Raw genomic sequence first — 12,640 nt, 5'->3', positions numbered from 1 at the left:
ATGATGAATGAGGAGGTGATGCTGACTGGAGGTGACTGGGGTGGAGGAGGGTCGCATCTGATTTGAGCTGAAATGACAACTGACAGCAGCAGAGAGGAGAACATTTTTAAAGTTTGACAGCAACGATGTGATTGGCTTAAGGAAACTGTGCAGAATCTGGTTGGTTAATACAAAGTGAACACCCACAATCAGCCGAAGGGAGTAATCACAGGGAGAGAAACAGACTGAGAAATTATGAATGAAAAGGAGTGTGATTATAGTCTTCCTGACGGAACTTCCTCGCTTCATGACTTTTTTCGACATAATATACTAGGACTTTTTTAATACTTATTTCGACACACTATACAATAACTTTTTCCAATAGCCTATACTATAACCTTTTTTATAACTTTTTCGACATGCCATACTGTAACTTTTTATGACTTTTTCGAGATATACTCTGACTTTTTTATGACATATTGTACTATGGCTTTCATTGTACTTTTTCGAAATACTATATTATGACATTTTTGTGACTTTTTTATTTTTTCAGCATACTATACTATCACTTTTTATGACTTTTTTTTGACATATTTAGAATTACTTGTTTCATGACTTTTTCGACCTGCTATACTTTGACTTTTCTATGACTTATTTCGACATGCTGAAATATGACTTTATTATGAATGTTTTTTTGACATGCTAAACTATGTTTTTTTCCGATATACTATACTATGACTTTTTGAAAGGCTTTACGATGACTTTTTCATGATTTTTTCGACATACTATACTATGACTTTTTTCGAACTTCATATACTATTTTTTTAAACTTATTTCGACATGACTTCTTTATGATTTTTTTATTCAACATGCTAAGCTATGTTTTGTTTTTTTACTTTTTTGACATACTATAGTACTTTTTTCGAACTTGCTATTCTATGACTTTTTCATGACTTTTTTCAACATACTATGCCTTTTTTATAATTTTTTCCGACATATTGTACCTTGGCTTTTTTATGAACATACTATACTTTTATGATATACTATGACTTTTTATGTTTTAAAGACATACTATAACAAGACTTTTTTTTGACATATTTAGAATAACTTGTTTCATGAATTTTTCGACATACTAAACTGACTTTTTTAGGACGTTTTTATGGAGAAACTGCACTACAATTTTAGACATGCTTTTCTATGACTTTTTCATGATTTGTTTTACCTACTATATTATAACATTGTTTATTTTAGTATTGCATACTATACTATAACATTTTTATGACATACTGTATTATGATATTTTTCAACATACTGAAACGTGAATGTTGTATGACATTTTTATGACATACTATACATAGCTTTTTTTATAACAAATATAATGGCACTTGAGTTACACAAAAGCATCCGTAACGAATCAACAAAAAATCCAAGATCGAAGGAGAAATCCACTTTCACAAGCATACAGAAACAGCCCGAGTGTGAGCATGAGGGTTGAAGCTAGAGCACAGGAAATTTGTGCAAGCAGGAATATGTTTCAAATATTAACTCAAAATAAATCTTCTTTGCCGCTCCTTTGACAGATCAAAAGTGGACAAACTGCACACTGCCGTCACTTTTGGGTAACAGGTAGAAAAAGGATCCACATCCATCCACACACAGCAGGGAGAGTCACTGTGACTCACTGTGCTGATGAAGATGTGAGTTAGAGGCTCTGTTCTGTAAAGACTTTGCCTCTTGACAGATAAATATGATGTATTCCCTGGTGTTTCTCTGACTAAATGAGGCTTGTTCTGGATGTAGTTCTTAATTAAGACTTAGTGGCTCTTTCTGGCAGCGACCATTTCAGCAGCTGCAGCTTCTCTGGAAGGGGGATGGGCTAATGTTTAGCTGCTGGTGTAGTTTGATGTATGTGCGTGTGTGTCAGCTTCAGGTGGAGATGCATAGATTGAAACGCCTCACTCACACTCACGCTCTCACACACACACACACACACTTACATATAACATGCACACACCTTTATCTCTGTCCTCTTGAATAACTCTCTGATGCTTTCCATATTCCATGCGAGGGATTATTACAGCTTACCCACAATCCCCAGCAGCTGATTATCCTGTATGTTGACAGGACAGAGTTGTGCTATCGCCCTTGTGCAGCAGTCAGTTGCGTGTGTGAGTGTGTGCATATGTGCATATGAACATACTGTATTTGATGTGTGTGTGTTTGTATACTGTCTGTATGTGAAAGAAAGTAAAGATTTATTCTGCATTTATGTGTAGTGTGAGAGAGAAGAGAGGGAATTATCTTCATGTGTGTGTGTGTGTGTGTGTGTGTGTGTGTGTGTGTGTGTGTGTGTGTGTGCGCGTGTGTGGTCGTGCTCAACCAGGCAGGTGTTTGTGGCTGATACCTGCAGCTCCAGCAGTGCCGATCACCTCAGCATGGCACCTCACCTTGGGAGGGAGACAGCTCTAAGCTCATTAGCACACACACACAAGTGCAAAGCACAGAGGGCTACCTGGCGAGGCTTTGGCAAAAAATGGGAGGAAAAGAGGAAAAAAGCCAATAAACTCAGGGGAAGAGAATTAGGGGAGTATTTTTTTATGAAACGAAGGGAGAGAAAATCGGTTTATAAAGTACTTTAGGAAAACAAAAAAAAAATGTGAGGGAACGAGGGATTGAGGGGCCTAGAGGGACAAATACAAAATAAATAAGGAAGATCTGGGTGGACAAAGGCTTTGGGAGAACAGAGGGAGGAGGGAAACATAAATGAGAGTGAGGGGAGGAGTAGAGAAAGGAGGAGAAAGGAAAAGAGGAAGAGGAGGCTTGAAGACAGCATAACAGGATGTAATGGTTTTAAAGAACTGGTTTTATTCACAATGACAGCAGCTGCACTCTCATTATCCCCCTGCTCGTATTTATGTGAATTCAGTTTAATCTGGGTGCATTGGGGCGTGTCTTCATACTGTTCTATATGAATTCAGTGAGGAAGATTTAAATAGCATTACAATGATGGTTGAGCTTGACTTTCAAACTGAACGAAAAACAGTACGACACATCTCAAGGTTAAATTCAGCTGGGGGGAAAAATAGCAAAAATCCACTGATTTATAAGATGAGGGATCAATAATTAGAAAGAAATGGGTTGCATTGCATGTCCACCATGCAACGTTACGGTCCATGTGCCAATATAACACCATCTTATACGGGGCCTTTATCAACTTCAGATGCATTATTCAATATGTTTAAGTTAACAATCTATCAAATTCACAAAGTAATGTGAAAGGGTTTGCTCGTAGTGATCAATCTGACTCTAGTTTCTCTCAGCTTCATAGAGTTTTTCAGCAGCTCTAGGTAGTTTTGGTTTCCCACGTTACTGTTTTGGTTCACTCTCACCGCTCTTATTATCGCTCTTTTCCGATGCAGCAGGTTTCAACAAAAAAGCTCTGATAAAACCCACTGTACACTACCTGATCAGCACCAAACGACACACAGACAAAGTTAGCGACTAGCTGATGAACACAGTGGAGTATTTAGCAGCTAAAGAGCCACATATTTCTGTCAAGATGTATTGGAGACCAAAAACAGTTAAGAATTAATAAAGCTTGATTATTGGAATGAATGCTATTGTTGTCCTGTGTCTGCTGAATGTATAAACAGATAACTGTTTGCTAACATGTTAGCTACATAAGGTGTAATATATCATAAGGTATAATATGTGTTTACAGCTTGTTACGCTAAAAGATGAATTCATTCTGATTGAAAAAAACGTAATATTCAACGGCCCTTAATGTTGAGTGTGTTTTTATTAGTTATTTTGCGATGAGCTGTGGAAATGAGCTTTTATCTCATTCACCTGAACATGCATTCATATTTTCCACTTAAGTGAAGGCGGTTTCACACCGTCTTATTTATGTTAGTGTTTAATATTTAGGGACTCAGGCTCCCTACAACTTATACAAATAATGAAGCCGCTAACGATACACAATACACACATACACACTTCATCACACAATCATTTGTTTTCTGTATGTGTATGGATCCCCAATATTTAATAACTAGAAGCAGTCAAATTATGGCCTTAAATCCTAAAACAGAGCATTTCAAAGTGAGCGCAGCCTGAAATGTCACTAAATGTTGTCCTGAACTGGTCCTCTTAAATGTCGTATACTCTCATCCGTACTGTACACATAAGCTGAGCAGTGGGAAGAGAGCACCTTGTTTTGTGTGGCGTTGAGATAAATAGGATTAGGGATTTGGGAGATTTAGGGGGAATAATCCGTCTGTGTATCGGAGAGAGGCAGCAGCGGTGATGATCAAAAGAGAACGCTGTGATTCACAGCTCAGAAATCTCTGGATAGACTGAAAACTTGGAGTGACATTTTCTCCATTTTTTTTCTCCAAGGATCAGCTCTCATTTTGTCACTGTGACGGCTGTAATTGCCACATAATCACCTCATACTGTACAACAGTGTGTGTGTGTGTGTGTGTGTACGAGAGCTGGGGATATACTGAGAATTATATATTCACAGTAATTAATCAGATTTACATCATGGGAGAGCTAGTCTGTTTGTTGTGGGTGTTAGTATTAAGCAGAGGATTGGACTTGGTTATTTAACACAGTTGATTTGAACAGCTGCTCTGTTCTGCTACTATCCATATCTCCATATCAATACCACACAGGCTAACAAAAAAAAAGAATCCACAAAAGCTTACCGGTAACTTCTCTTTCCTGCAAACTGAAACATCCCCAGTTGGCTGAGTGGGCCACCCAGCTTCTTCATTCTTCACCGTACCCACTTAATGCTATTCAGAACCACAAAGGCTGGAGCTGAAGCTAAAAGCAGGAAAACAATGTAGACAGGTCATGTGGTACCACAGGATAAACAGTCTTACTGCATGACTTGAAGGAATGAGCAGTAGTCTGGTTCAAGAATATTCTGTGTCAATGTAAAACCAGGTTTCCTTTTTCAGTCTGTGGAATTTAAAAAGCTGAAATAGTTTGATTTCTGCTGGAGAAACCCGATTATACCTTCAGCTGAGCTCTTTCATGTGTGTGTGTGTGTACGTGTACGCACATATCAATAGGGACATGAAGATCACGAGTGGGAATAACTTTGTTGGAGTAATATCATATAGTCACCAGCTATATCAATAGTTGCTAAGATTGTGATCGTTAGGTGAAACACTGACTACCCGATTGTAATGTATGTGAAACCTTTTTTGCCGTCATGTATGTAACAATCATGATGAGTGAAAACACACGGCATCCTCAGGAAGTCAGAGACAATTTGTGGAAAATAAACAAGCTTTGAATGCTGAGAAAACATGACCCGGGGGACATCAGAGTTCTATCTCGCCCTCAATGAGGGTTTGGGATAAAAGTAGATTACAGATACAATAATATTGGGCATGTAGCACGAGCAGTCTAGCAGAGTCATTTCATTAAAACAATGTTACAGTAGCAGCAAACCGCTTCACTTGCACCTTTCAAGCTGCTCACACTCGAACAAAAATCCTTCAGTCGAGTTGCTTGATGTGTCAAGTGGAGTCACACTCACATTAATACCTAGAAAGGGCTTCATCCCATTCAGCTACATGTCAGCCCTTAATCACCGTCTTTATTGGAGGCTTTGAAGGGAGGCCTGAAGGGACGGGCTGTCAGTGTTGCAGACTCTGCGACTTTCTCGCTAGATTTGGCGACAGCTCGCGCTGCTTTTATTGGAAAAGAGTTGTTAACACTGGGCTGGGTTTTTCAGTAGGATTTTTTCAAATTTAGCGTACTCACGCCAGTTTCTCCAATGTTACCGATCCAAGTTAAACTTTCACCATCGAAGTTTTATCTAAGTCTGGAATCCAAACTAGCTTCCGTCTACAATGCTGATTCTCCGAACTCTGAGACTCCACAGCAGTTATATATAATGGAGCCAAACTATTTGATCAGTAATGTGTTCTTGTACCTTCCCAGAAAGTCAAAGACCACTCCAGTTACAAAAAAAAACATTTATTGTCTAGATATTTCAATCATTTTAGATTAGCTAGCATTAAGACCATTTAGTATTTCTCCTGATTAGACATTTCTTTCCATGTAAAAGACGTACAAAAACAGTTTGTTATTTCTAAAGCATGTCCTGTATGAAAAAAAAAATATTTACATTTTTACAAACATTCAACAGACAAAAATAAGCACAAGTTCATGAAATGAATGGCTGGAACTGACCGACTCCTTCCTGAAACTGAAAGACAAACTGCACCGTTCTCTGGAGGACTATTGACTAATGATTGAATCTTGCTTACGGTCTTGATTCTTCTTTGCAAAGTGAAAAGACAACATGACACAGTTGTACTTCTCAAGGCAATTTCACAAATGTCCCACATTCAATATCAGCAGAAAGAAGTGACAATATTCTGTTTTTAAGAGGTTTGTTTAGTGAATATGGTAGAAAATGTTATTTAACTTAAATGAAGGGGAAAAATACTTTGAGACTGTTATTTCTGATCATTCTGACCTCAACCTATAAACTCATTGTAAAAGAGGGCGTCGGCAAAAGAACTGCATTAAAACAGCAGGGTGATGTCTTGACTTCAACTAGACCGCATCAAAGCTGCTGTTTGTAAATCTGAAGCTATATCCAGCCGACCAATGATCAATACCGAGTCTCTGAAATGTTTTCAGGTCAATTCAGTTAAAGCGCAAGTGAAGGCGGGACTCTGTCAACATACGCAGCTGGTCACACACACACTGTGGCTCAAGTATAGAGGGGGAGGGATAAAAAGTTGACTTAAAGAATGACATTATGAAGGCTTGTGTTGCTTGTGGACAATAAACCTGTAGAAACAGGTACACTAGAAAACGATGATTAATAGAATTGAGGATTATTATAATCTCTGAAAGTTTCTTTCCACTTCAGGTTTCCAATAATTGTTCTTTCAAGCAGGATCGTAAGAAATGGAGACCAAAAAAGAAACTTCTGGGAGTTAAGCTCTCTGTTGCAACATTTACAGTAAATTCTCTTTTGGGCTAATTTTTCTCCTAAAGTACATGAATACTTTTTGTTGGCATCTGAATCCAGTAGGAATTATGAAAACATACTTTGTCTCGTGACGATCAAACTAAGCCATCAGAGAATTCAACAATAGCATGACGCTCGACAAGTCAACATGGCCTTCAAGTATGTTCATTACATTTTGTCTTTGTACTAAGTGTGTCGGTGGACAGCTGCCATTGCAGTGCAGTTCATTGAGGATAAGACTTACTGTCAAGACAGAAAGGTACTTTTCAGTGTAGGCGCATCAGAACAGCAAGCTGAGGTTCTAAGGTCAGAGCGGAGAGATCAACAGGCAGTGAACATTGTCTGTCTGCAACAACAGTCAAACCAGCATGTTAATAAACTACTGTCCTTCTCCACATCTCCAGAATTGTGTCAGGTTGCATCCCCATTCTCCTCTTTCCGTCTGACATTGGTTTACACAGTCGACCAAACTGGTTGTGTTCCCTTCTAGGGTCTCTGCCCCCCCCGGACATGACACTGAATCATGTGTGTTTTAAAATCTAATGTTCGGTGCAGTGTTCTCCAGATGAGCTGGTCCCAGTCAAAACAATGCCGTGTGCCAGCCATTGTTTGGTCCCTGTAACTGATTCCCTTGCAGTCCATAGCAGACGGCAGTAGAGACAACAACATCCAAATAATCTGTCTCTTCCATTAAACATCCAGCTGCTCCAGTTAATTCCCAGCTGATATGGAGTCACGTACACAACCGCAACAGATGTGTGCTTGTAAACTGTTCGTCTCCTTTCTGTGTCACCTCGGCAGATATAAGTGCCACCAAGGTCACTCGTGTTTGCGATTTCTGGCTCCACTTGAAAATGTCTCGAAAGCCATCTGCTGTTTGGGAAGGAAGGAACGTCCTTGCTTTCATTCCATAGTGTTAGTAGATGACCTCGTAAACAGTGGCCTTCTTGTCCCCTGAACCAGTGACGATGTATTTGTCGTCCACGGATATGTCACAGCTTAACACCGAAGACGATTCTTTAGACTGAAGAGGAAGAAAGAGATACAGAACGGGGGAAAAGTTAGTCACAAATAAAGAAAAATAATACGTCACTGCTTCTGTGTGTGTGCTACAGTACTTAAAAGTTGGAAAATATAACTGTACGGTGCTCTCATTCCAATTAATATTGCTGAATGATCGATATTATACAGTGGCCATCATAACATGCTGATGCCGCCAATGAGACAGGATGCGTTTCCAGACTAAAAGCAATATGTCACCGCATACAGTCATTTATTGCATTGATGCAATGCTGTGCTGGTGGAAATGCTTATCGTCTATGTTAAGATATTATAAAATATGTGTAGTGATCTGTTGTCCCGACCTGGAATATGCTGGCTCCATAGGGTGTTCTCCATGCATTCAGTAAGTTATCCTTTCCTGTGCTCACAAACCATTTACCTGGGTAGAGAGACACACACGAACGTTAGACAACGACGGTCAAGATGTGATTACAGTGAAAAAAGACAAAACATTCTATAGAACAGAATGAAATAGACAACCACAATTCCCTGCCTCTATACCGTCATGTTTAATGAAGAAAAAGAACATAAAAAGGTAAGAAAGGTAGAACTTAGCAACCAATTAAAGCACAAATTGTAAGGGGGGGCGGTATTAAGGTAGACTACAAAACAAGTGCAAGGAGGACTACATCAGTAAATCGGCCGTGTCGCTTACCACAGTAGGCAAACTGCAGGGAGAGTACACAGCTCTCATGTAGGTGAAGCTGGTATTTGTCAGGCTTGGTGACGTGAAGGACCTCAACGTTGCTGCTCTCCATTCCAACAGCGAGCCACTCTCCTGTCGGGCAGTAGCCAAGAGAGAAAATCTGGACAGAAGAGACAATAGTACATTTGGACCAGCAGCTAGAATCTAACTTAGTTCCACTGGGGATACTACCTTTAATACAAAGGGAAGTCGATCAAACACCGCTTGTTGATATAAGTGTGTACCTGTGATGTAAAGTCATGCTGCTGCAGCTGCCGTCCCTCTCTCAGATCCCAGGAGCGGACGGTGTTATCGAGGCCTCCGGTCCACAGCTTGGTGCCGTCATTGGAGATGTCAATACAGCTGGCTCCATCTGTGTGGCCCTGGAACTGCCTGCAGGATACACACATACATTCAGACATAAACAAAAGCATCAGAGGTTGCCCGGGCAGTTGGTGTGTGTATATCACACACACTAGCAAAATGTGAAGCTCTGACAATATTTCTCATCAGCAGCCACTCTTGTAGTACTATTGCTAAATATGCTGCCTCTTGGGGATAAATCAGCCAAGGCTGAGATTCTGCTGACTAAGGAAGGTCAACTTTGTGGTTGAAAGGTGGTTGGAGAAGAAAGACAATAAGCATGTCCCCTCGGTGTAAAATCAAAGTGTCCATGCATCAAGGCCTCTCCTCTTACCTAACTAGTGTCTGATTGTGTAAATCCCAGACGGCGATGTTTCCATCGCTGCAGCAGGAGAAGCAGACCTTGGAGTCCGGGCTAATGGCCAGAGCGTAACATGCCGGTGCTGATGATGTTAACTCTGCCTTAATCCTGGGAGTGGGCGTGGCCAAATCCCAGATTGACAGCGTGCTCGCCTCACCTCCCACAATCAGTGTCCGACCATCAGGGAGGAGACGACAGGAGCGGATATAGTTGTCTCGGTTCTGATGTGGAAGACACAATGAATACATTTAATCTCTTGCATACATACAATATTTCTATGCGACTAATATCACAAAGTTTTGATAAACGGTTAATACAATTCAATTGAATGTATTTGTATAGCTCAAAGTCAGGGCTTTACAATCTGTACATTCTACGACATCCTCCGTCCTTGGACCCTCGCATCGAAAAAGGAGAAAAAGGAAAAACAGCAAACGCCGCTCTCACTCAAACAAAACATCTTGTACTGTAAACCTAGCCTTCAAGCTCACTCACCAGACAGTCAAGCTGCGACACTGGGCTCTTGTTTCCTGGGTGACTAATGTCCCAGACCTTGACGCAACCCTTGCCTCCTGTGTAAACGTGGCGGGTCGGGTTACTGATGGTAACGGCGCACACCACCTCCCCATGGTTCAGTGTGTTGATCTGACGGGCGTGGCGAGGAATCCCTGGGCCCACCAAAGCATCCGGAGGGAACGGTACCGGCTGCATCTGTCCGTCGGCCGCCACGTGAAAAGAATAAGCACTGATGATAGAAAGAAAAAGGCAGAGGAGGTTAAACATGACAGCTAAGATGAAAGAGGTAGGACAGAATAAAGAAAGAACGTAAAAATTAGGCAATTAATGAGTCGGCCCTCAAACAAACAAGCAGCCGCAAACACACTTACGGTTTGCCGCCGGGGATTCCTGTCAGACTGGGAGGCATTCCAGGAACTCGCATGTGAGGATGAGGATCAAAACCAACCTTGATAAGAGAAGACAGGCATTTTATGAGCACAGTGCAAACACACACCCATGGGCATTGGCAAAATACACAAAGGTCAATACTAACATGTGGAACAGAACACAAACACTCATGAGAACAAAGCAAACAGACAGTCTGGAGCACACACACACACACCCTCCAAATCTGAATGACGAGTTTAAGAGTCAGCAAACACACAGAGGCGGAGCTGTAAGTACTTGTGCTCCCCCACTATCCAACACACACACACACACACCACACACACCACACACACACACACACACACACACACACACACACACACACACACACAACCGGAGTATATATCAAGTGTTGCCCAGACACAGCTGCGTGTCTACTAAACCTATTTAAACAGTGTAATTAACACGATGCAAATACAGCAAAGAGTGATGAGGTGATTGAACGTAACGCACACCAGCATACCCACTATACGATCACACAGACGAGAGAAATACAGCTGTGCAACTATTGACACGTTGCAGTATAAAATATACAGTGCTTAAGAAACGTATCCACGCCCATTAACTTCCTGATTTTTTTATTCTTTTAGAACATTAGATTAAAGTAGATGTAACTTTGATATTTCAACAAAAGGAGGAGAATGGTCAAAGTTGGGTCAAGATCACCTGTGTGTAAAACGGGTGAACTTGAAGGGGTGACGAATGATTTTCATTTAAATGTCTGGAATATGCAACTGTTGGAACTGAAGCAACCATCACTTTTTCGGCAAAAGCTACATTATGAAAGCAAAAGATCATTCAATCTGCTGTACAGTTACTGAAAAGTATGAATCAGGGGTAGGATACAAGAACATCTCCAACACACTGAGTAACTAGGGCTCAATCATGAAAAGAATATGCTGTAGTAAAGCTGGAAATACTAAACTTGGTGAAGAAACCTGTACAGCAAATAGGAGGCCACTGTTAAAAACACTCGTATGAAAGCAGCAGAAGCACGACTTGAAAATCCCCTCTGTTCTGTTCACTCACATTCACCGTCACAGAGCACGAGAAGCTTTTCAGAGAACAGTGTGTCCAGATGTACCAACCTGATACCCGGAGGCTCTACTAAATATTCATGTATTGAATCATTTTGTGTTTCATAATTGCACCTAATTTGATTTCACTTTGATATTTCTGTTGATCGTCGTCAAAAAAAAAAAATCCTAATTACATCCACTGTGATTAAATGTTGTAACACTAAATATGAAAACGACAAAGACTGGTTACAATGTTTTATGCACATTGTATATCAACTATTTTAAATATAGATTTTTTTAAATTAAAAAGCATCTTGCATACAGCCAACTGCCTATGTTGATTTGATACTTTGCAGAGGGTTTATTTTTCATGCGTTAGTATTTCATTATTTTACCAAAACACAGTCGTGCGTTTCCACTCACCATAGGTGAGCGGCCGTACGCAGCCACAGCAGCCGCAGCAGCGACACTCATTTGAGGCGACATGTTGTGCAATCCAGCAGCATAGGCCGCAGCTCCGGCTGCACTCGCCAGCTCCCCGTTCATCCCGGCTGCATGGGGCAACATACCAAATGCACCCGGGTACGGGCCGGGTACAGCCAGCGGGGTCCGCAAACCTGCAGCTGAGGAGGAGAGGGGAGGGAAGAGTACGACACATAAAAGGCTGGTAACAGCTAAGAGAGCATTCAAAAATCAAAATCCCTTAAATATCTAAGAGTACAAGCCTTTATCAGGCAGATTCATCATTCGTACACAATCATCAGCACATTTCAAATAGCACTTGATTAGAATTCTTTCTACGGCTGTGAAGCAAACAGAGATTTTTAACCGATGTAATATTTCTGTGGATTAGACTTCTCCGTTAAACGTTAGTGCGTAAGAGTCACTACAACAGTTCTTTTGAAAGCAGTCAAAAAAAGTAAGTTCAATATTTCTGCAGGCAACTTAGCAAACACAATTTATTGCCCTCTGGCAAAATGAAACAACCCATCATATAATACATTTACAGATGTTTGTACTTGACTTACTGGGTGGATGTGGTATCTCCATGGATGGGGGTTTTGATAGACTGGGCCGGATTCCAGGAGTGGAGCTTGGACCAGGGGTGGAGTCCCCTCTAGGTGTGGGTGTACTCGACTTTAGTCCAGGTGTTCCTGCCTTGTCTCGCTGCCCCACACACACACACACACACACACACACACACACACACACACACACAC

At 40.9% G+C, this 12,640-nt stretch overlaps 1 protein-coding gene across 1 annotated transcript in view; it reads right to left on the bottom strand.

The window, feature by feature from the left end:
• Positions 1-5,960: 5,960 nt before the first annotated feature.
• LOC116388638 (transducin-like enhancer protein 1) overlaps positions 5,961-12,640 on the bottom strand; it is an 18,105-nt gene continuing 11,425 nt past the window's right edge. The window contains exons 2-10 of the mRNA XM_031856681.1: positions 12,449-12,587; positions 11,844-12,043; positions 10,344-10,420; positions 9,952-10,201; positions 9,430-9,677; positions 8,978-9,125; positions 8,703-8,853; positions 8,350-8,426; positions 5,961-8,009 (exon numbers count right to left, since the gene is read on the bottom strand). Coding sequence (XP_031712541.1) covers positions 7,902-8,009; positions 8,350-8,426; positions 8,703-8,853; positions 8,978-9,125; positions 9,430-9,677; positions 9,952-10,201; positions 10,344-10,420; positions 11,844-12,043; positions 12,449-12,587 — 1,398 coding nt within the window. The 3' untranslated portion in view covers positions 5,961-7,901. The remainder of the gene's footprint in view (positions 8,010-8,349; positions 8,427-8,702; positions 8,854-8,977; positions 9,126-9,429; positions 9,678-9,951; positions 10,202-10,343; positions 10,421-11,843; positions 12,044-12,448; positions 12,588-12,640) is intronic.

Source organism: Anarrhichthys ocellatus, unplaced genomic scaffold (assembly GCF_004355925.1).
Source record: "Anarrhichthys ocellatus isolate YVR2014 unplaced genomic scaffold, GSC_Weel_1.0 scaffold17, whole genome shotgun sequence".
In the NCBI taxonomy this organism is placed as follows: domain Eukaryota; kingdom Metazoa; phylum Chordata; class Actinopteri; order Perciformes; family Anarhichadidae; genus Anarrhichthys; species Anarrhichthys ocellatus.
This window is presented reverse-complemented; position numbering and strand designations above follow the sequence as displayed.